Source organism: Gymnogyps californianus, chromosome 7 (assembly GCF_018139145.2).
Source record: "Gymnogyps californianus isolate 813 chromosome 7, ASM1813914v2, whole genome shotgun sequence".
Lineage (NCBI taxonomy): Eukaryota > Metazoa > Chordata > Aves > Accipitriformes > Cathartidae > Gymnogyps > Gymnogyps californianus.
The window spans coordinates 31,265,732-31,286,177 of record NC_059477.1 but is presented as its reverse complement, the minus strand read 5'-3'; the positions used below and the strand labels follow the sequence as shown (position 1 = coordinate 31,286,177).

Genomic DNA, 20,446 nt, shown 5'->3' with positions numbered 1-20,446 from the left:
GGGTAGAGCCTTCAGGGGTTATATTGTAACTGAATGAGACCTGTGATGCTATAAAAAATTTGTATTGTAAGGATATATTAGTGAAGCCATTAGCCAAGTCATCTCATAGTCTGAAATAATGTAATACATTTCATGTGCCACTGTCATTTTTGGTTGATCTCACTCTTGCATGCTTAGCATTGTTTTTCAGCTAGGGCCTCTTTCTTATCATTATTCATGCTAACTTTCCCAGATGAAACAAAGGCAGTGATGTGGTTAGAGAAGGCAACAGGAGAATACAACTAAAATTGTATTGATCTCTCTGAATATTCCTCCCATGTTTACAATAGATTGATTGCCTTAAGACTAGACGGGACCATTCCTGCCACTGAGTTGGAAACATGTACAAGAAAGAAGCTGTTCTCCTGCTTGTAGGTGTATTTTAGTGTCACTCTGAAATGGCTGTTTCAGAGTTTCTGAGATTATTTAAGCCACGAGGTTCATCTGGAAGATCTGAAATTACTTGAGACCTCTCACTATGACAACTTCTCGTGTTTCTTTAGTGCCACATCTGGAGCCTGGGTGGGGATTCCCAAACTGAAGATTCCTTAATATAAAAAAGTAAGAACTGCAAATGGGGCAACTTGATGGGAGTTGCTTGGATTTTATATTTGCTTTTCTTGCTAGTTTGGAACTTCCTGAGGCATATGGATGTGGAAGGCACATTTGAAACATGGAAAACATGGGAGCTAGCAGTATTATTTCTGTGAATTATTTGTACCTACTTAAGTTGGTGTGTTTGATAGTATTCTGTCTGATTACACAAGTTAAACAGTATGTGACCATAAGAGGGGAAAAAATACAATCAGAGGATTAAGCATTGACAGAGATAAGATACTTCCAGAGAGAGTACCAGCATTCATTACAAGAACAATGAAGGTGCTATTAATCAGGAAATCCCTACCCATCTAGTTCCAGCCACGCTAAAAGATTTATTTTTCTGAGGTGGGATAGAGAGTGGGCAGCAGCTAAGGAAGTTGAGTTTCTGGAAGAGAAAATGCAGCATTATAGCCCATCTATCTGATGGCTACCTGGAGCACACCAGCAATTACAAAGGAAGAAGGCAGCTTACACAAAACTGACTTCTGTATGCAGACATTTCTTATTTTGACCATTTTCTCTGGTTGTGTAGTACAATGAATAAACAATGAGTTTACTGTGAAGAAGCTGGAGAGAACAAGAGGTTGTCATGCTGATCAGTTAAGAGTCACAAGATCTCTGCAGGAAGTTTCTCTTAGAGATGCTGGATAGAGCTGATGCTGTCAGATAAGCAGTTGGATAGAAAAGGGCTGCAACTTGGACATCTGCCCAAGAGGTTTTACCACTAAGGACGGCAAAAAAATTCAAGCCTCTGAGGTTTGATATAGAGAGGGACTGCAAAGGTGGCTACAGACTCAGTAGCTGAATAGGAGGCTGAAAATATAGTACAAATACCATCGGCTGAATAAATGTCCCATAAAGCTGAGATTTGAGGTGGTTATTGGAGTTGGATGTGGATGGTCAGTTTTTTGGTTTGTGAGTATGCCTGTGCTTTGTTATAACATTAAATGGTTATTCTTTGCTTGGATTATTTGTTTAAATAATTTTAATTCCCCAGCAGCCATGAATAGACATTTGGTTTTCTTTTAAGTTTAAAGAAATGGAGGAGACATTTCACTTGCATTCTTACTTGAGCTTTAAGGTATTTTCTAAGGCTATTATTTTTTCTACATTTCCCTTAGTACACATTGCAAACACTGTCTTTCTGAGTAGACTAGAATTTGGTGTCTGTCGGGACCAGCCCTTAACTAAGGAGGGGAGCTGCTTCCTCCAAAAAGTGCTTCTTCCCTCTCTCCCTCCCTCTGGTTTCAATCTGTGACATTAGGTGGGAGAGCGGAGGACTGTCATGCCTCCAGACACCATGTCATCAGACAGCACTGGTAGCTTACTTCAGACTTACATGTCTTAATCTATAATTTATCAATTACAAAACACCTTCAGCTTTTAGTCATTAAGTATTAGCAAACTGGTTAATAATGTTCTTGCTTCCAGCTGCCCGTTGCTAACATTTTCACCCTAGTTGCAGTCTACAAATCCATCTAAGCAATCTGTCTAGATTGCCCAAATAAGTTGTTTATTACTCTTTATTTTTCCATAAGCACCCACACCTTGGTACTGAACAAATTATAAATTAAACCAAGAACCCTGCCCTGAGGAGATTGCATCCTAGAAGATAGTCGTGCCTTTCATAGTTGGAATTTTTTAAGCGAAGCTCAGAGTGAAATACACTGTGAGGTAGAAAGAGCATATTTCTTGCCTTTAAAACACTTGCTCCTGAGTTATCTTGGAAAATAGGCAGTGTCCTGAGCACTCTTTGTTCTCATCAAAATAATACAGATATTGAGCCACCTTCAGTAGTGCTTGTATCTTTTATCTAATTTTTCCATCAGACCATCTTTTAGTAAAACGATGTGCATTGCATTAATGACTGGGTATCAGGAGAGGGCATTGGACTGAAACACAGACAGGGAATCAGATATAGGGGGTTTTGGTTATTGCAGGTGATTTATGTGTCTTGTATACAGTTCTTAGGTAGGGAGCCCTTCTACTGCACAGACCCAGGTTACGGATTGCTGAATAGTGGGGCTTATCTGATGTTTTTAGTTAATGAATTTGATAGTGAGGGGAAGGAAAACCACTACCTAGGCTATTACAATGGAAAATGGCAAAATGATAGTGATAAAGGTTTGTCAAAGCTGTTCTCCCACCCAAAGGGAATAAGAAGAAACGTATGAGACTCTATGGGAATTGCTGTGATAACAAAATGAGAGCAGTAAAGAACTAAGAGCTTCTGCCGCTACGGCACAACAGTGAAAGGATCCCATTTCTGAGCAGCTCAATGCAAGTTACACAAGGTTAAATTGCAGCTCTGTCATTGTCATTCAGGCAGGCTGCAGTAATTTTTTCCCAGTAGTAGTTATAGTAAAGTGAGTGATATTTTTTTTTAACATTGGATAAGTCTCTTTGAAGCTGGCACAATTAGCAGCTGTGGGAAATGAAGATCTCTGATTAACCAGAAGTAAAGTATGCTATGATGTGGGTTGTCTTGTAGGCCTTCCAAGTGATCTGACCTTGAGCTGAAAGGCTGTATCAGTCAGCCTGACCAAAGCATGACGGGAGCAAAACACTGCTGGTAAATACTTTTATGTCTGCCAAGGAACACCGCAATATGCTTTTGTCAGTCCCGAATGAAAAATAAGGACATACAGCATTTTAGATGGATCATTGGCACGCATGTGGCTCCATAATTTGCTTCCTACACATTACTGTGCTGATTTGGTTATTGCTTTAGGTGGGAAAGGGAAAGATGAACATGTCCATTTACATAAATCCATGGAGACAAAATAAAGGGTACACAAATACTTGTGTGCATATTTGCAGCTCACACTTAAGAAGGGAGATGAAGCAAAGGAGAGGCTCTCAGTTGTTTAGGGAATTTGGGTGTATTATTGAGTTACTGTGCTGAAGGGTGCCTTGCACATGAACAACAATAACTATTGGTGTGCTTTTACCTCACAGCAAGTTCAAGGTAACAGCCATTCACTTAAACCTTAATGAAAAAGCAATAGTCTCAGACTTTAATTATGAGTTAGGTGATGAGAACCATTTTATTGACCAGAGTCAAGCCACCTAGTCCCACTTCATATCTCATGTTGCATTTAACCAGAGCTGAGAGAGAAACTACATGTTATTTTTACTGGTTCTGTGCTCAATGCTCATGTAATATTTGGCTTTTCTTTTGTTGCTCTAGTTCCCCAGTTTGAAACCAAATGTAACTACGTGAAGGCTACACTTGAAGAGTTTTTGGCTTGGAGTTGTGGGCAGCCTTCTTGTCTCTCAGGACCATTCAGTTGTTACGAGTACTCCAAATACTGGGCTTATGCTGACTACAAATACATTGCCAGGATATTTGAAGACAAGCCAGAAATTTTCCAGGTAAAGCATTAATATTATCTTTTCCTAGTTTAATCATTGCAAATTATCTAGTGTATCTTTTGAAACCTCTACTGCTATCCCCTCTGTGCTCCTCTGGCCATTTATTTTAAAATTTTGAAATAAAAGCTATTGACTCTCAGACTTAGGGAGAACTAGTACCAAGTGGCAGCCGTCTAAAATTCTGGGTCTCCTTATATGCTTAAAAACAACACCACAAGTGATGAAAACAACTAACAGATTGGCAGCACTCCCCTTCCCATTTCAACCTGCAACATTTTGTGACCGGGCAGGCTCGGGGAGTCATGTGTATGACCTCTGCAGCTGAATGCCTTCCCTGCACTTCTGCTGAAGGTATGGAAGTGAGGTGGGAATAGGGTGTGGAGATGACAAGCAGCCAGCAGGCCTGGCATGTTGCAAACTTGAGACCCTGCTGCTGCCCCAGATCTACCTTGTACCCGAATGGTACCCAAATTAACAGCTCCGCTCAGGAGAGAGGATTTGATAGCATGGATTCACGTGTAGCAACGAGGCTGTAATATGGTTTTGCTCCGTGTTTTGCCTTGTGGCTGATTTTCTCAAGTAGCACAGTTCCTTCCCTTAAATATATTTAGGTTAACTGTTTGCAAGGAGGAGAGATTTTGAGCCTACGGGATTATTATACCTTGATTGTCCGTGGAGGCAGTAAAATACATGAAGTAACCTGTCCATGGAAGTACATAATCTATGGTAATTTCCAAATGCAGGTATTAGGACACTTAGCTGGGGTATTTTCTTTCACTTTCTCCATGTCTGTCTGCTATTTCAATGTATTGGTTCATCTACATTCTTGCTACTTCTCCTTGCAAATTGTGAGAGGGCACAATTAAGGATAGCTATACAAAAGGTGTATTTTTTCAAAAGGTATAAAGAAAGAATAGTAAATGAAGCCTTATTCATTTCTACAGTTTCAAATGTAAAGATGGAATCATAATTCCCTGCAAACACTGTATCACCAGGTTGACAGGGAATACGAACTGATAAGCCCCTTCAAATTAATTATTTCCTCAGAAAGCATTTCCCATGCTCCTTATATGTATTTTATTCTTTTATACCAGTGAAATCAGTATTTTCCAGTGCTCAGTCTTTTTTCAGACTGTCTCCTTTCCCGTTGTTCTGTGAGTAGGAAGGTCAGGTTTGGGCACGGAGACCATCTTGCCTTTCTTTCTCCCCTCCCTTCCTAAGCACAATGAAACACAACCAGGATCATATAAACTTGGGCTGCATGACTCCAATACTGGGTCTTGTTGTTTGAACTAAGTTGGGAGCTTCAGGGATGTTTCGGGCTTCCCCAGATCTTTGAGTGACTTCCTCTATCTGTGGTCCTGCCTTGGTCTTCTCTCTTTCTGCCTCAACAGGCAGCATTTTCCTGTGTTTTATGGCACAGGATAATAGCAGCTCAGAAGACCTGAATAGCCTGCTGCTTCATTTGGTCAATAAAAACACACTTGAAGGAAACAACCATTTTCCTACCTCCCTCTTCCCCTTGTCCCATTCAAGAACAAAACTGAGGCTCTAGGAATTGCATTTCTGTGTAGGTGTCACGCCACAACCTCATCACCTGACCTATAACAAGCAACAGATTGTACTGCAATTTTAGAATAGATGCACGTAATGGTTATGCCGTGGATTTTTTTTAAAGCAGAATCTGGGAAGGAAAAAAATCAATGGTGTTATGCAAGCAAATATGGTGTATGTCATCTGCCAGTTTCACAGGCATGGGAGTGAAATGCATCCGTCAGTTCCAGACTCATATGGCTTTTGAAACACTGCTATGCAATTTATACCAGCCAAAAGAGTTCTTTGTAGAAATTCTCTTCCACTCTTGTGTGAATTTGATGATAACCCCTTTTTTCTTTTTAGATTTTATTTAGATTTACATAAGGTGATTTGAAGGGGAAAAGAAGGCCAACTGCACTGTTATTTATAGTGATTAATAGGGCCATTTAGAAGTTGTTTGAAATTTAGATTGCACTGTTTATCATTTACAGTTGTGTGGGCTAAGGTAATGATTCCATTATTCTAATCTATGAGCAGTATCTAGCATCTTACATTTTTTGTTCAGTTGATATTTCATTACAGAATTTGAGATATAAATCAGAAGCAAGATATATGCGTGAAGTTTAAATAGAAATGAGACCTTTTAAAGTGACATACGGGTACAGATTAACTTCATTATAAGCAGCAAATGAAATAAATATAATTCACAAGTAATGTGCCATCTGTTATGGTTGGAACACCTTTTAGTGCATTTCTTCTTACTGTGGCTTTTTATTGTAGAAAAGGAACCCACTGTGACAAGATTTCAGTAATCCTACCAGTTCCTTTTCAGTTCATTGGTTAAAAACTATTTTACCCATGATTGCTTCAACTATTTACTACTGCTGCAGCATTTTCAAAAAGTTCTTTTAAATCTAATATTGATTATGTGTGCTTTCTTTCCATTTAAATTGTAACAAAATACAAAAACTATTTAGGTGTGAGATTAAAGTGTAGAGATGGTGTTACACTTAACTTTATCACTGAAATAGTTGTATTGGATTTTAAATTTTATGGCTGCTGAAATCTATAGGAGCAACTTTTTCTTTTTGATTTTTTTCTGCCTTTGACAAATGTTTATATTACACTTCTGCATTTTTTTCAAATGATAGCTTTAAAATCAATAACTCTGAAATTCAAAATCTTTAGCAACACCTAATTTTTGGGATGGCTATCGCTCATTTTGAGGGTTTCCTGATACAGAGTCATGGTGAAGTCATCCTTATAATAATGTCTAGCTGTAGTTTTCCTCATCCATTGATCTTAAAAAAGGATAGTCATCCACCTGTCTGCAAGCAGCTAGCTTACATACTTAAATTAGGAGGCTAGACTCCTATTTTCTCTTTGTAGACAGCGGAAAGAGAGAGGCTTTTCCAAGGGGTGATTGAGAGTGCTTTGGCAAGAGCAGGAGCCAAGCTTAAATTAGGTTCCTAAACTTAGGTGATGTGAATGACCCCAAAGTGCTTTACTGAAACAGAACAAATACCTTTATCTTCCTTTTCAAGATGGGAAAAATAAAGCTCAGAGATGAAGTGATTTGCCCGATACCATCAGGAAGTCAGGAACTGAATCTCTGTTTCCTAAGGCTCAGTCTGGGGCTCCAGCCAAAAGGCACCAGTATCTCTGGCCAGTATACTTCAAGTGCTTTCCAATAAACAAATGATCAGGCCCTGCAGGTGGCAGGGTGAGCTATAGAAAGATGGGAAAGCTTTATCCAAGCTATACAGAGCCATCCTGCAAAACCCTTGAACGATGTGAAAGATACCTCACTGTCCCTCGTTCCAGCTGTCATCCCCATGGGATTGCTTGTGGGAGGATCAATGGACTGGAAAGCTCCAGCATCATGTTCACAACAGATGCATACCTGTTCTGCCCTTTCTTACCACGTAATTGAGTTGTTTTAAGTTCACTGCCTCTGCAGTTGCAAAGGCAGGAGAAGAATGTGTCCATTAAATAATAAGGAACTTAAAAAAGTCATACCAGTGGGGTAAAGTCTGTATTTCCAGAATATATGCAGAAACCTGAGACAAGAGCAAAGAGAGCGCAAACATGCCACATGGATTATCAAATTGGTTTGAAAAGGGAATAGGGATTTTTCCTTCCTTCTTTCCATTTTTTTTTAAATGACATATATCAGATTTTTTCTAAAAGCAATCCTGAGCTTGGGTGGACGGTTAAGAATGGAGAAAGGAAAAAAAGAGTGTTTGAAAAGAAGGAAAAGAAGCCACGTGTGGCCACGAGCAGTTGGGCAGTCCTTCTGTAGAGCAAATGGGTAACTTGAGTGATACGAAAGACTGGGATGAGAACTGGAGACAGACATCTGGGAGGCTGTGTAGTCAGAAAAAGAAGAAAGTCAGCAGCAGAAATGCTACTAGAGAGGAGAGTTTTGGAGGAAGGGGCGCAGGCCATGCGTGCGGGAACCCCACCAAGGAGCAACAGCTGCAGTGGGTAAAGAGCGACTGAGTGGTGGAGGGAGAAGACAAGAGACTCAGAGAACTGAGGGTAGGATGTGAATAAGTTCAACAGCTTACATAAATAACCTTTTCATTGCTGTAGGATATAAGGTGGTCAGACTTTGGTTTTCCTGGAAGAAGTGGAAAAGAGAGCACGCTGTGGATTGGTTCTGAAGGAGCAAACACACCCTGCCATTTGGACTCCTACGGCTGCAACTTAGTGTTGCAAGTACAAGGAAGGTAACAAGTGCATATACATACAACAAATACAAGGGAAAGTTATACTGTGCTATAAAGTTAGTTTTGGACTCTTGAGTATTAATTCTAGATCCTGATTATTTTAGTTTTCTGAGCTCTCAATGATTGAAGAGCATCAGAACTGTTCTATAGGAAATGACAGAACTTCAGGGGGTTGGAGTTTGACTGTGTCGTGGAGGTAACAATTTTATTTTCTTCTGTTTGAGGAAGATCTTTTCTGATCTGTGTGTAATGTGCTCCAATAATAAACATTTTAATCTTCCTAGTAGTTCTGAATTCAGGAATTTGGAATTAGGAGATAAAGAGTTAAAAATAAAAAGCCCAGAAACAAAATAGAAATAAACTACTGTAGACTTTTACAATATTCTCTGTGCAAGAGCCTCTAATAGTCTGCTAGAATTAATTTAAAAGGAGAACATCAGGATGGGAGCAGCCAGCTGTGAGCAAAGTTGAAAGGGACATTTGAGGCTCCAAACTAATTTTGGAGCATGTGGCTTTGTTGCTGTATCTTTCTGCCTGTTTGCATGCTGTCTTCCCCACCCCCCCCCTTCTTTTTTTTCTCCTTTCCTTACATATTGGCCTTAGGGGTTTTTGTTATCTATTATTCCTAGAGTAATGCTAGAGTAACAAAACAAGTTGCATGCATTTTTTAGGTTTGATAGTGTAGAATGGAAGGAGTAATTTGCCAGTGGGATTTTAATGTGATTAATGACTCTGACATTTTATAGAACAGTAAAATCATGGTGGTCTTGTGATTAAGGTGCAGGATTGAAAGTCAGGCATGCTGGCTTCTATGCTGGGCAGTGCCACAGGTTGACTGGCTTTAAAGCCAGAGGCAAATGGATTTGTCATCATCTTATCTGTAAGAAGGGTAACTCTGTTTAGCTCTCAGGTGGGTTGTCATTCACGTTTATAAACAGCCTTGAGATCCTTGGGTGAATGTGCAGCAGAGACACTCTGGAAGCCACCCTCAGCACTGTGCTTTGCTGCATCCAGTCCTGTAGACTTCAGATCGCATCAGTAAGCATTATGCATTGAAGTCCAGACACTGAAGTGTATTTAGGAGCCAGAAATGTCTTTGACAACAATGAGACTTACATGCCTGAATATCTTCTAAGGATCCTCCTAAATACTGGGTGTACTAAATAAGTACAGTAATATGGCAGACCTAATACCTGCCCTGCCTCTTTGATCTCTACCTTCAGGTGTTGAACTTGAGCCAGAGTTCCAGCATCACGTAGCGATTTTGCCTTCCTTCCCAAGACACTTCCTCCTGCTCTGGTAGAACAAAATCCTTGTTCCTCTCAGGGAAGGAAGAAGCCTAAAACCTTTGCATGGCCTGAAAAGACAAAGTTGTTTTCCTCTTCAGAGCAAAGCCTATAAATAGATTGCAAACTTCCACAAGCTTGTGAATCCTGTGCTTCTTCAGAGCAGAAAGATTCCCTTTTGAGACTCACAAACAAGACAGGCTTTGTAACAGAATATAAGCTTATGCTAAACTTAAATAGATTTGGCTTTGCAGGAAAGCCAGGGATGACTCCTTAGCCCTTTGTTGCTATCTTGAATTTCCTCCTTGCATCCCTTGGGCTTCTTAATTTTTTGCTTCATGATATGGCTTTGTCATAAGCCTGCAGGATTAACCCATGAGCCTCCCAACCTAGGTAGTCTCTGCCCCTTCAGAGGGTCTAGCTTGGAGGGCAGAATAAAGTTACAATAGGGCTTGAGTTTCAGGAAAACTATTTTTTGTGCTTGCACCCAGCAGTAGCTTTGGTAATTACTAAGAAATGTCAGCAGCCTATGGCACTTCCATCTGCGCTGACGTCTGCAGTTCTGGCTATCCTGCTATTCCTGTCTCTTCTGGTTTTGTGCCATTTGGTTGCTTTTCTCCCATTTTCAGATCTGTGACTTAGAACTGACAACTAGGTGCAGTAGGCAAAAAGCAAGAAGTGAGTATCAAGGAAAGGGACAAAAAGAAAAGATCTTGCTAGAGTCTGAAACAAAGAGGAGAGCTGGACCTGCACAAATTGTCCGACTGTGCTGTGAAGTACTGCCTTTACTTTTCCATTGCTTAGTGCATGGGTCACTGTTGTACTGATTGTCTGGCACTTCTTAAATGTAATAAATTCTCTCTTTGTGTATTCGTTTCTGGTTATTTCCATCACCAAAAGTACTGCCATATAAAACTCCTATTTCTAAATAACATACATACCTGCTAAGGTACTTCATTTATAGTACCCATAAAACTGGCATCACCAGTTCTGGCATATTCTTTTTTCTCTCTTTGATCTGGTCTTTGTAAGTGAAATAGATACATTAGCTTCTGAGGACGAGGTCCGTGTCTCAGCTCTGCTTGGCCCTGCACTGCAGTGTGTTGACCTGCTTCTTTGGGCACATAGAGAGCAACCTGGAACACGAGTGCCCTGATGAGCAGAACAACCCTGTCCTGCTCCATCTGGGCATTTAGTGATGCCAGTGAGTTCTTAACCCCAGTAGCCCACACAAGCCACATTTTCATCATGTGGTACTGATAACACAAAAAAATACAAGTGTTTCAGGATGCTTATGTCTATGAATGTCTCTGGTTTTTATTTATGCCATCCATGGCATAGGAGCATCAAGGTGAGTTCTACTAAGAATGAGGGGTTCGTGACTAACAGCCAAATAAGTACTGTAGGTGAAGATAGGAGACAGAAGATCATGTCCATACCCTTTACTGTTACCATTGTAAACACACAATGCCCTCCTTTTAAAACAAACATGGGTACAGCAGCTATTCATTCAGTGAATGAAAGTATGTTGTCCCTAACAAAACTGTTTCCTCTGGTTTATAGAGCAATTTTTAATGCTCTGAGCATCTGTAAATGCTGCGTGTTGCTCTGTAAAAGGGAGGAAGAAGGAACCAGATGGAAGAGCTTTTTTTTAAAATTTTATCTGCCTTTTAAAAATAATTTGTGAGAAGCTGTAAATCTTTTCAGTTAAAAAATTAAAAAGTGGAATATTTTAAAAACACTTTTAGGAGACAGCCTGTAAGTACTGCCTGTGTTCTCACTGCGTAGGAGATTCACACAGCGAGGCAGATTTATGCTTTATTGAAAACCTTGCTACTACCTTTAGTTCTTTGCTGTAACTGACATGCACTGAATACATTTTTTATCTTCTTTCTATTTTCAGGAAGAGATGGCACCTCTTCCCACCTGGTGACACCAGTTTCCTTTATCCCACCAGGATCCCTTATGAGGAATCCAGCATATTCAGCAGAGTCAACGTTGCCAACCCTGATCTGAAACGCTTTCCCGAGTTTAGGAACACAACAGCCCATGTGGTTACACTCAGTCCAGGACAGGTACAATTCACATACGAGCTTTACATTACTTTAAAGATTCTAGTAAATCATTTAACTGGCTAATTAAGAGCTAGGAAATCTTGGCAAATTGACTGTGGAACTTCCCTCTCCCTACAGTCTGCACTCAGGCTTGATACATTTCTCTCAGCACGGGAACTTTCTTTGCTCACAGTTATTTTACTAGCCTTTTTTGTACAAAAACCGCAAACATTTGGAGAATTAGTTCAATCGGCTGCCCAGTTCCATCACAGTTCTTGCAATCACCTCCAATTTGTCTGTTTTAGAACTTTCTTGAACAGTACTCCAACCTGTCTACTCTGAAACCAGTATGTTCCATAAAATGTGTTTGATTAATGAGTGTGTGGAGCCAGCAAAGGAACTCATATTTTGATAGTGAATAACCTTCACCAGGGAACATTGGCCCAACTTGTTGCTTTAATAGCAGTGTATTATAATGATGATACTTGCATTTAGAGCACATACCATCCAGAGGTTTCACAGTGCTTTACAAGGATGTGGGGATATTATTAACCCTGTTATACTGAGAAAGTTCAGTTTTAAGTGCCTGTCTTATAGTCACACAGGCAGTCAGCAGCAGTATGACAGTAGGGCTCAGGACTCTTAATTCCTAGTCTTCTGCCATAAATAGCATCTTTCTTTATTTAATCAACATGGTCTGTATTTGCAGCCTGAATTACTCTTTTTCATTTGTTCAGCAGTGCATGTCCTTGTAAAGCACTCCTGCACATCTCAAACTGTCAGGCTTTTCCAAAGGAATTTTGCAATGTTCATTGCTCCGACCTCTTGAGACAGTGGAGTTGCCACTGGTAGTGCCTTTTCACCCTTCTCCTACCAGATGTTGTCACTTCTTTTGACCTGCCAGCTCAGTGACTTGTGTGAGTGCTCCCTTGCCCCTAGTTGGCAAACCTAGCTGCCTTCAACAATTGAAAGCATGGATTTTTGCTAATCTAGCTAATTTTGAGGAGGCAGAGTGAGGAGCACTCCTGTGAACTGGTGAGATGGCAGACTGGAGCAGGATAGTAGTTTCCAACAGGAGGATGATGTCTGTCAACTGGGAAGAGTATGCGCTTCTGCTGGTACAGTTGCAAATGGGGAATCTGTGATCAACCTTCATTGTTGCACTACATTAGCTCCTAGTCGTACTCCTAAAGCAAATGATTAGTTTCGCATTCTGCACTTTGTAAGGTTGCAGTGTTCAATAATTTAAAGCACAAAGAACAAATTTTTACTTCTGATAAAAATGCCACATCCATTCAGCACTGTATTTTCCATGATCCCCAACACTATTTCCATTTATAATCTCCTTTGGAATGATCAAGTATGGTAGTGGACCTTTAATATGATCTTAATTTTAATTAGGCTTAAAGCAATTACAAGTTAATCTTGCTAGGAGTAAAGATCTTGAGCCAGCTCAGTAATACAAGTTGTCTGCATTGCCATGAAGGAGATACTGTTTGGATTTCTGGGGAGAAAGTAATGTAGAGGCAATGATGGAGCAGTAAGGTATAGCCTTTATCCATTTTATCGGCGCCTTTTGGGTGGTGTTTTCCAGCATCTCATCCAGAAGCTTACGGGGCAGGTGGCTGGGCACTGCTGCTGTTTGATGGAGATGAAGGGAATGACCTGGAAGAACTCCTTTGTTAACAAGGGAGAGGATCCCTAAATAATAACAATCTTGATATGTGCTTAGCAGTGGTTTTCATGTAGAATTAATACAATTACTGCAGAATTTGCAGCCAGCTTTATTTTGTGATAATACATAGCATCTCCCTCCTTCCCAGAGGGTACGCAGAATATTTTGGATTAGATATTGTAGCAATAAAGGGTTGAAAAATAAAGACAAAGGTGTTCTTAGGTATTCAGGAGAGCAACTGCATGTAGGGTGAGTGCAGCTTTGAATATCAAAAACTTCATGTGTCTAATGCCACCTTCTGGTCGTTGTTTGCTACAAGCCATTTTTCTACACCCATTTAAGGCTTTAAAACAGAATTCCTTCCTATAACATTGTACCAATACACAATGCGTAGTTCGATTGCATCCTTTGTGCCCTTTCACTGTATTGTTCAGAGGTGAATCTCTGTTATGAATTTAGGTTTCATCCTGTACTTGACCAGGCCCAGTGGCTGTGGGCTGATTTTCCACAGAGGTCTTAATACAACTTCTGGTTATACATTAGTGATCTGTTCTCGATAAAAATTATGACAACATTTAGATATCTAACTTATTTAAATAGGCAGCTGAGTAGTTTTAGGGTTTGCAGCTGTACACGAGTATATACATAAAGTTACAAGCTCAAGTTGTATCACACAAATGTAGGGGCTCCTTATAAATATTTGGACCTGGTCACCTATGCGATGGTTGCAAGGCTGAGTGGTAAGTATGGAGCAGGAGGTTGACTGCTGGTGGATTTGTGCTCACTGAACTAGTGAGTTTTCACCCAAAGCATTAGTGTTTTATTTGTTCATAAATTCTGCAATATTTGTAGTAACACCTTGCTTGTTTTCACGAATATACAAATACTGCTTGAAAGATCACGAATGGGGCAAAACATGTCTGTTCTGGTATATTCCACCCTACACTCCAGGACAAGTGTTAAGAGAGTTAGGGTAAGATCTGCTACTTAAACCACGTCCAAGACGGATGTCCTGTCTGCCATCAGTGGGAAGAACCTGGCACCTCTACAAGGCGATTCATCCTCCCTGTCTTATACAATTACAGTCCTGCAGGAACATTCATCCCACCTTGTCCTTCAGCACAGGCTGCATAAAAGAAGCCTACGCACATAGATGCTTAATGTTTTTGATGATTAAAAATAGGAGAGATGAATCCCACCTGAAAAGGCTACAAAAAACTTAGATGCTATACAAATACAAAATCATTGATCATTCTTTCCTCTGCCCCACTTTTCACCAGCTTCTTGCTTCCTTCCTGCTCACTAATGTAATTGTTCTTAATCCGTCTTCCTCTTAATCCATATCCATATAAGTAGACAATGGTAAAAAGGTGAGAAGGCGCATCTCAGCTTGTCTGAAGGTAGACACATGAGGCTCCACACATCTGCCCTCCTAATGGAGAGCAAGCACCTTGTACACTGGGCTCCCGTGAGCAATGCCATTCCCTCTCACGCTGCCCCAAGCAGGAGGGGTAGTGGACACCAGGACCCATGCTGTTAGAGGCAGCACTTGGCTGCCCTGCTGCCTGCTCTCCTGCCTCCTGGCCGTGTGTCCCAGGTGCAGCCTGGAGCCATAGGAGTTGCACTGCAGCTCTAGACACCAGAGGCGCAAGGAAAGGCCTAACAGAGCTAGTCTTAGAGGTGTATCAAGTCCGAGAAGGATGCTCCCTTCCAGCCTTGAAAAACATTGTCACAGTATGGGAAAAAATTATCTTAAAAAAAGATCAACGTTACTGCGTACTGTCTCTCACCGTGGTCTGCTGCTCAGAAGCTCTCCTCCCTTGCTTTTGCTTGCCTGCTTTCTGAAACTCTAAAGAAACACATCTCAAACTCAGTCTGTGTCCACAACTACAAGTTCCTGCATATAGCTGTACGTTTTTCTCTCTTCTGTGTGCCTGCTGCAGTATCTAACACACCATGGGATCCTGCTCGGCAGCCAGAGCTCTCAACAGTGCAGGCAGACCTCTGACTTCTAATCCAACCCCGAGCAAGCAGAAATCTTCATTAAGTCAGGGAGGGATTTCACTATGTGCCACCTTTAAAGAAAAGGGGTGAGAACTTCAGATTGGGCTTAAAGTGGGGAACAGCAGAACAGACAGTCTGAATAACCAAGAAAAATATAATTGATACCAAAAAAAAGTGTTGTAGTAAGTCAGGAAGTGCAGTAATTCAAACTTTTTAAAAGACAATTAAATGTTGCAGCTCAAAGTATATAAAATACTTTTTAAAAGGGGTTGCAGTGAAAAACTGCTTTTGTTGGAGAAGAGTTTAAGTGATTTTAGTAAAGGAGAATTCAGAGTTGTCCACAGCATTATGCATAGTAGATGGTTGATAATTCTGTTTTGGGGAAGGAAGAAAGAATTTTCATGTGGGAGACTACAGAGCTGGCCCCAAGTCACCCCATAGAGAAAGCAGACAGCTCAACCTCTAGACACCAGAACTATCGTCTCCGTCACAGAAGAGGCAGAAAAGTCCAGGAGCTGAATTTACACTCGAATTGGTGATGAAAACACCACTCAGCCTGCAGCACACATGGAGAACCCCATGAGTGCCCAAAAAGTCAAGCAAACCAAAGGTGAAAGGTGCCAGTTCCTAACTCTGCTTTTCCACCTCTTCCCTGAGCTTCCCTCAGTCCCTCGCCTGGGTCCCTATGGACACAGCCTGGTAACAGCCCCATTCCCTTCCTTTCACAGGGCTTTTCCCCAGGGCTGTGCCTGTGTTTCTGATGTCGGTGGCCCTCAGCGCTCTGTTTCAGCAGGTGGGAAGACACCAGCTCGGGAGGGAGGAGGGAGGCAGGGTACCAAGCACCCCCCTAGCACCAAGGCAGCCAGGCACCAGCTGGGACAGGGCATAGGCTGGGGTGGCAGCACTCTTACAGAGTCGTCACGTGGTGCTCCCACAGAGTTGACTATGCATTTATTTATTTTATTTTATTTTTCATTGCCAGGGTTGCAAGCAGCTCTGAGATTTGCTTGGGTCACCCCACAGCCCCCCATCTTTTTCTTGCCATCACACTGGTGTTCTTTAGTGCTTTCTTTTCTTGCGCATTTACCCAAATATCTTTTTCTAATGAGCAGGAATTTCTTGGTATAATATTTCACTTCAGGGTATGCTCTCTTTTTGAAGCAATTCCACCTTTGCCCTACCTTTGCACTGTATCGAGTTAATCATGTCCACTGAGAATTTAAACCTGTTCTGTTCTCTGTGCTGTACAAGTCTTCAGCATTGCTCCACTTGCTCTCCCAACTGTTCTCTTGGTTTCTTTCCTCCTGTTACAGATCAGAATTTCATTTTATCTTCTCTGGGATTTCTGTCCTACTTTGACTTCATCTGCTGTATTTGCCTATCGCTAGCCTAAATATTAAAATTATCTGATTGGTTGCTGTTTAGATCAGTATCTTCCCAACCCACAAAGCTAGATATATTCTGTAGAAAGCAGGCTAACACAAGATTATCTCTTAGCTTGGAATAGTTCTGTCTTGCTTTTGCACTTTACATTTTCCCTGTAAAACGTTTGCTGAATTTGTGTGTGTGTGTGTTATTTCACTGTGGTTTACTTTTACATTTCCTATTGAAATGTAGTTGCAAATGTAGCTAAATCTGTGTCCCATATTCATAAGCATATGGAAGTCTGCTTTATTTTATTGTGGAATTGATAGTTGGGGGCGGTGGTGGTGGGGTTTTGTTTGTTTTGGTTTTGTTGTGGGCGTTTTTTTTGCTTCTAGTTTGCAAACCTAGAAGAATACTAGTTTGTAAAGGTAGAAGAATCCTACTCCTCTCTTTGCTGGATCTTTTTTTTTTTTTGTCTTTTGTTATTTCTGCTGCTCCCTTGCCAGCTGTATTTTTTGTTTTTAATTACTTTTTTCCATTTCTTCATCTTCCTTAAAGTTTTAGTCCTTTTGCTTTTTGATAATTTCAGTTTTCTTGCTGCTATAAATCCTTATTTTGACAAGCATAAGCTTGCCCAAAAATAAAAGCGTGAGAGCAAGTGTCTTTATGGTACCTGTTTTGCCTCTTTGAGTCACAGCTCTGTAGCTCCTCTATAAATTGCATCAGCAAACAGTGCCAGCTGCAGAAATACACAACTTTGCAGTTATTACCCTTAACCTGCTGGCAAGTAAAATCTGATTAGTCTCTCCAAAGACCGAGTTCCTCCTCTTTGGTTTGAAAAGACTGGACTAGTTGGAGGGATTGTATTTTCCTCCTAGTTATATCTCCTCTTTCCAAAGCAATTCTGTCTCTGCTTTGCATATGAGTCGTGTTGAGCCAGCATGTTCCCTTCCTAATTTCCATCTTGTTTTTCTAGGCAGCCCCTCTTACTGAAACATTTATACACTTCCCTTAATTTGCCTCTAGCTTTTGTTCCCTTGCTACGTAGTCCCTCTGCACAATACCCCAATTCCCTAGTGTCTTCATGCACTTCTCCAGCATGTTGCAAGCTCACTCTTCCTACACAAGTCTCACAGTAAGGACCCCGTTGCTGGAAACAGCTACTTACTCCAGAAGCTATGCCTTCTTCTGCTGTATAACAAAGTTTTCCAGGCTTCATCATTATACCGTGTCATTTGGAGGGCACCCAGATTCTTTAACAGAGTTCAGTGTAAGGTCCCTTATAGAGCAGTTGAGCGTTTGGGGTTTTTGTGTGATTCTGCAGTTAATGAAATGTGGGCAAACACTTGCTAGCAGATAAACCCATTGCAGCTAATGCAACTGCACTTTTCATTTAAAGTATAGGTTTCTGTGATAAAAGTACCACTCTGAAACTTGTCCAGTGTAGAAAATGTGTTTTGGCTTCAGTCTGTGTAGGATTTTGTACACTTTTAGATGTCAGGAATAACTAATCGGTGATATTTTTTAAATAATGGCCCTCCACAGACTGACTTCCTTCTCTGTTTTGTATGCTGTACTGGATTAAAGTACAATTTCCAAATGTTTTTGACCTTTAAAGAGCCAATGCTTTTTTTGTTCGACTTAAATTGAAACCTGTGGAGAACATTTTGTCCTCTGGCCCAAAAATGACTCTGCTCTGATTGTCCTGTAAGTGTGTGTTTGCAGAACTACGGCCACAGTCATTGTTTCCTACACAGACATTTTCTCATTAGCTGTGTTTTGATATAACGAAGCACAGGGCTATCTAGGTAGCAGAACATTCTTTTAAGTAATTTGTGTCTACCAAGAAAAAGAATTGTCTGCAACTCAGACACAGATTGTTGCTTCACTTTCCCCATTCTGAAGTGTATATTTTTATTCCTTGTCAAAAACCATCTTTTATGCTTTTCTTGATAGCTCTATGTTAATCTAATGTTCAGTAATCTGTAAAGCTTGTCCTATATCATCAAAACAACATTAAATGTCTTTGTACCATAAAATCCATGGGTTAGAATCAATTTTATGTCACAGCTATCATCCTGATATAGTTGTAAAGCTCTGATCTAAACTAGATTGTCATGATTTTTGGGACACCTTCTTTTAAAAGCCCATCTACTAAAGTGACAAGTTTAATATTGGTGATTATTTACCAGAATTAAAGCTACATATTGTTAATCACCAAGATGAGCATTAGGATACCTGCTTTTTGGGGAAGCCAGCTGGCACTCCTTCTAAAGGAGCTGGGAAGTCTGCTCAGTTGGAGAGTCTACAAAAGAATTCTTGCTTGGCTGAGACTTTCTCTAAAGCCCTGCTCTACTGCTACACCAGCTCCACTCCCTTTGTACGGCCAGACCTTGCTTACCTAGAGCAGTTATAAGGTTACAATCCTGCTTCACATGAGAAGGAGTTTGGATGAGAGGTAGTTCTGGATCGTGTCCACTTCTTACATGATAGTATTGATACAATGGGAGGAGAGAGTGGGCATTTAAGTCTTGAGAAAAGGCTCTTTAGAAGAAAGAAATAAAGATCACGTGCCACCCCTATTCCTTGCCTCATTCTGCCTCTGCATCCCACATCACCTTAATTAAAACAGGTTATCTTTCTTCAGGCTTCTGCTAGTACCCTAATGCAATGTCTCCGATTCCAGGTCCTGCTCGTTCCAAGGCACTGGTGGCACTACGTGGAATCCATTGATCCCATCACTGTCAGCATAAACTCTTGGATTGAACTGGTATTTTCCTTTTTATGTCATGGTGATGTAGCACTTCCATGTCCGCATGGTCTTTTGTCCCTTGGCTGCCGGGTTCAGCCCTATTGGGTGCACTGTATTCAGAGGCTGGGGAGGGGAGAGCCCTTATGGATACAGTTTTTCCTGAAGAACCTTCCAAGGTTCCAGATCTGAAGCCCCAATTCAGCAGAAATCACATTCAAGTTTACCTCAATCAGGCAAACAATTAAACACAAGCTAAACTTTTCATGTCCAATTTCTTATGGGCTAACTAGCTTTGTGCTGAATAAGGGACAACAAAACAGCAACTTCACTTCAAGCACATGCTTACATGCAAGGCTAAATTAGAATTTAAATCAGATTAATGTGATAGGAAGGGGGTGGCAGAGGATTTTTGAATTTTCATTTCTCTGTGATAGTTTTGATTCGCCTGGGGTTGGATTTCCTCAAGTATTTAATTAGTTTTCTTTTCCCCAGACTTTGATTTTTCTTGCTCATGTTAACCAATATATATGGGATGGTTCCAGGGATATCATAGAATAGTTTGGGTTAGAAGGGACTTTTAAAGGTCATCTAGTCCAACCCCCCTGCAGTGAGCAGGGACATCTTCAACTAGATCATCTCAATGCTCCAGAAGGTTTTCTGATTCAAATTACTTTATCGTTAATCTTAGCTTAATATTAAAAAAAAGACCCTTTGAAGTGGCCTGTGAAAGCTGCCTCACTAAAATACTTATTGCCTTTTTTTTTTTTTTAAACCTTTATTAGACTGGAAATCTGCAGGGGGATGAAGACATGCGTTCAGCTGCTGTTCAAAGACTACACGATACATTTCTCATACCAACATCAAACCCAAGCATTTGCAGAGCAGAGGAACTCACTTGGGTGTTTCCCTCATGGAGAAATTTTCCAGATGAGACTATGTATTTAGAAAGGACAGCAGGCCCACAACCCATACCGAGCTCTTATATATCCCTAAGTACAGTCAGGCTGTGTCCAGTGCCAGAGAAAGCA

General features: G+C 40.7%; 1 protein-coding gene across 1 annotated transcript in view; it reads left to right on the top strand.

Moving 5' to 3' along the window:
- The window catches only part of HSPBAP1 (HSPB1 associated protein 1), a 37,799-nt gene that overhangs the window by 14,450 nt on the left and 2,903 nt on the right, over positions 1-20,446 (top strand). Inside the window, exons 3-6 of the mRNA XM_050899956.1 lie at positions 3,830-4,014; positions 8,146-8,282; positions 11,472-11,643; positions 19,353-19,436. Coding sequence (XP_050755913.1) covers positions 3,830-4,014; positions 8,146-8,282; positions 11,472-11,643; positions 19,353-19,436 — 578 coding nt within the window. The remainder of the gene's footprint in view (positions 1-3,829; positions 4,015-8,145; positions 8,283-11,471; positions 11,644-19,352; positions 19,437-20,446) is intronic.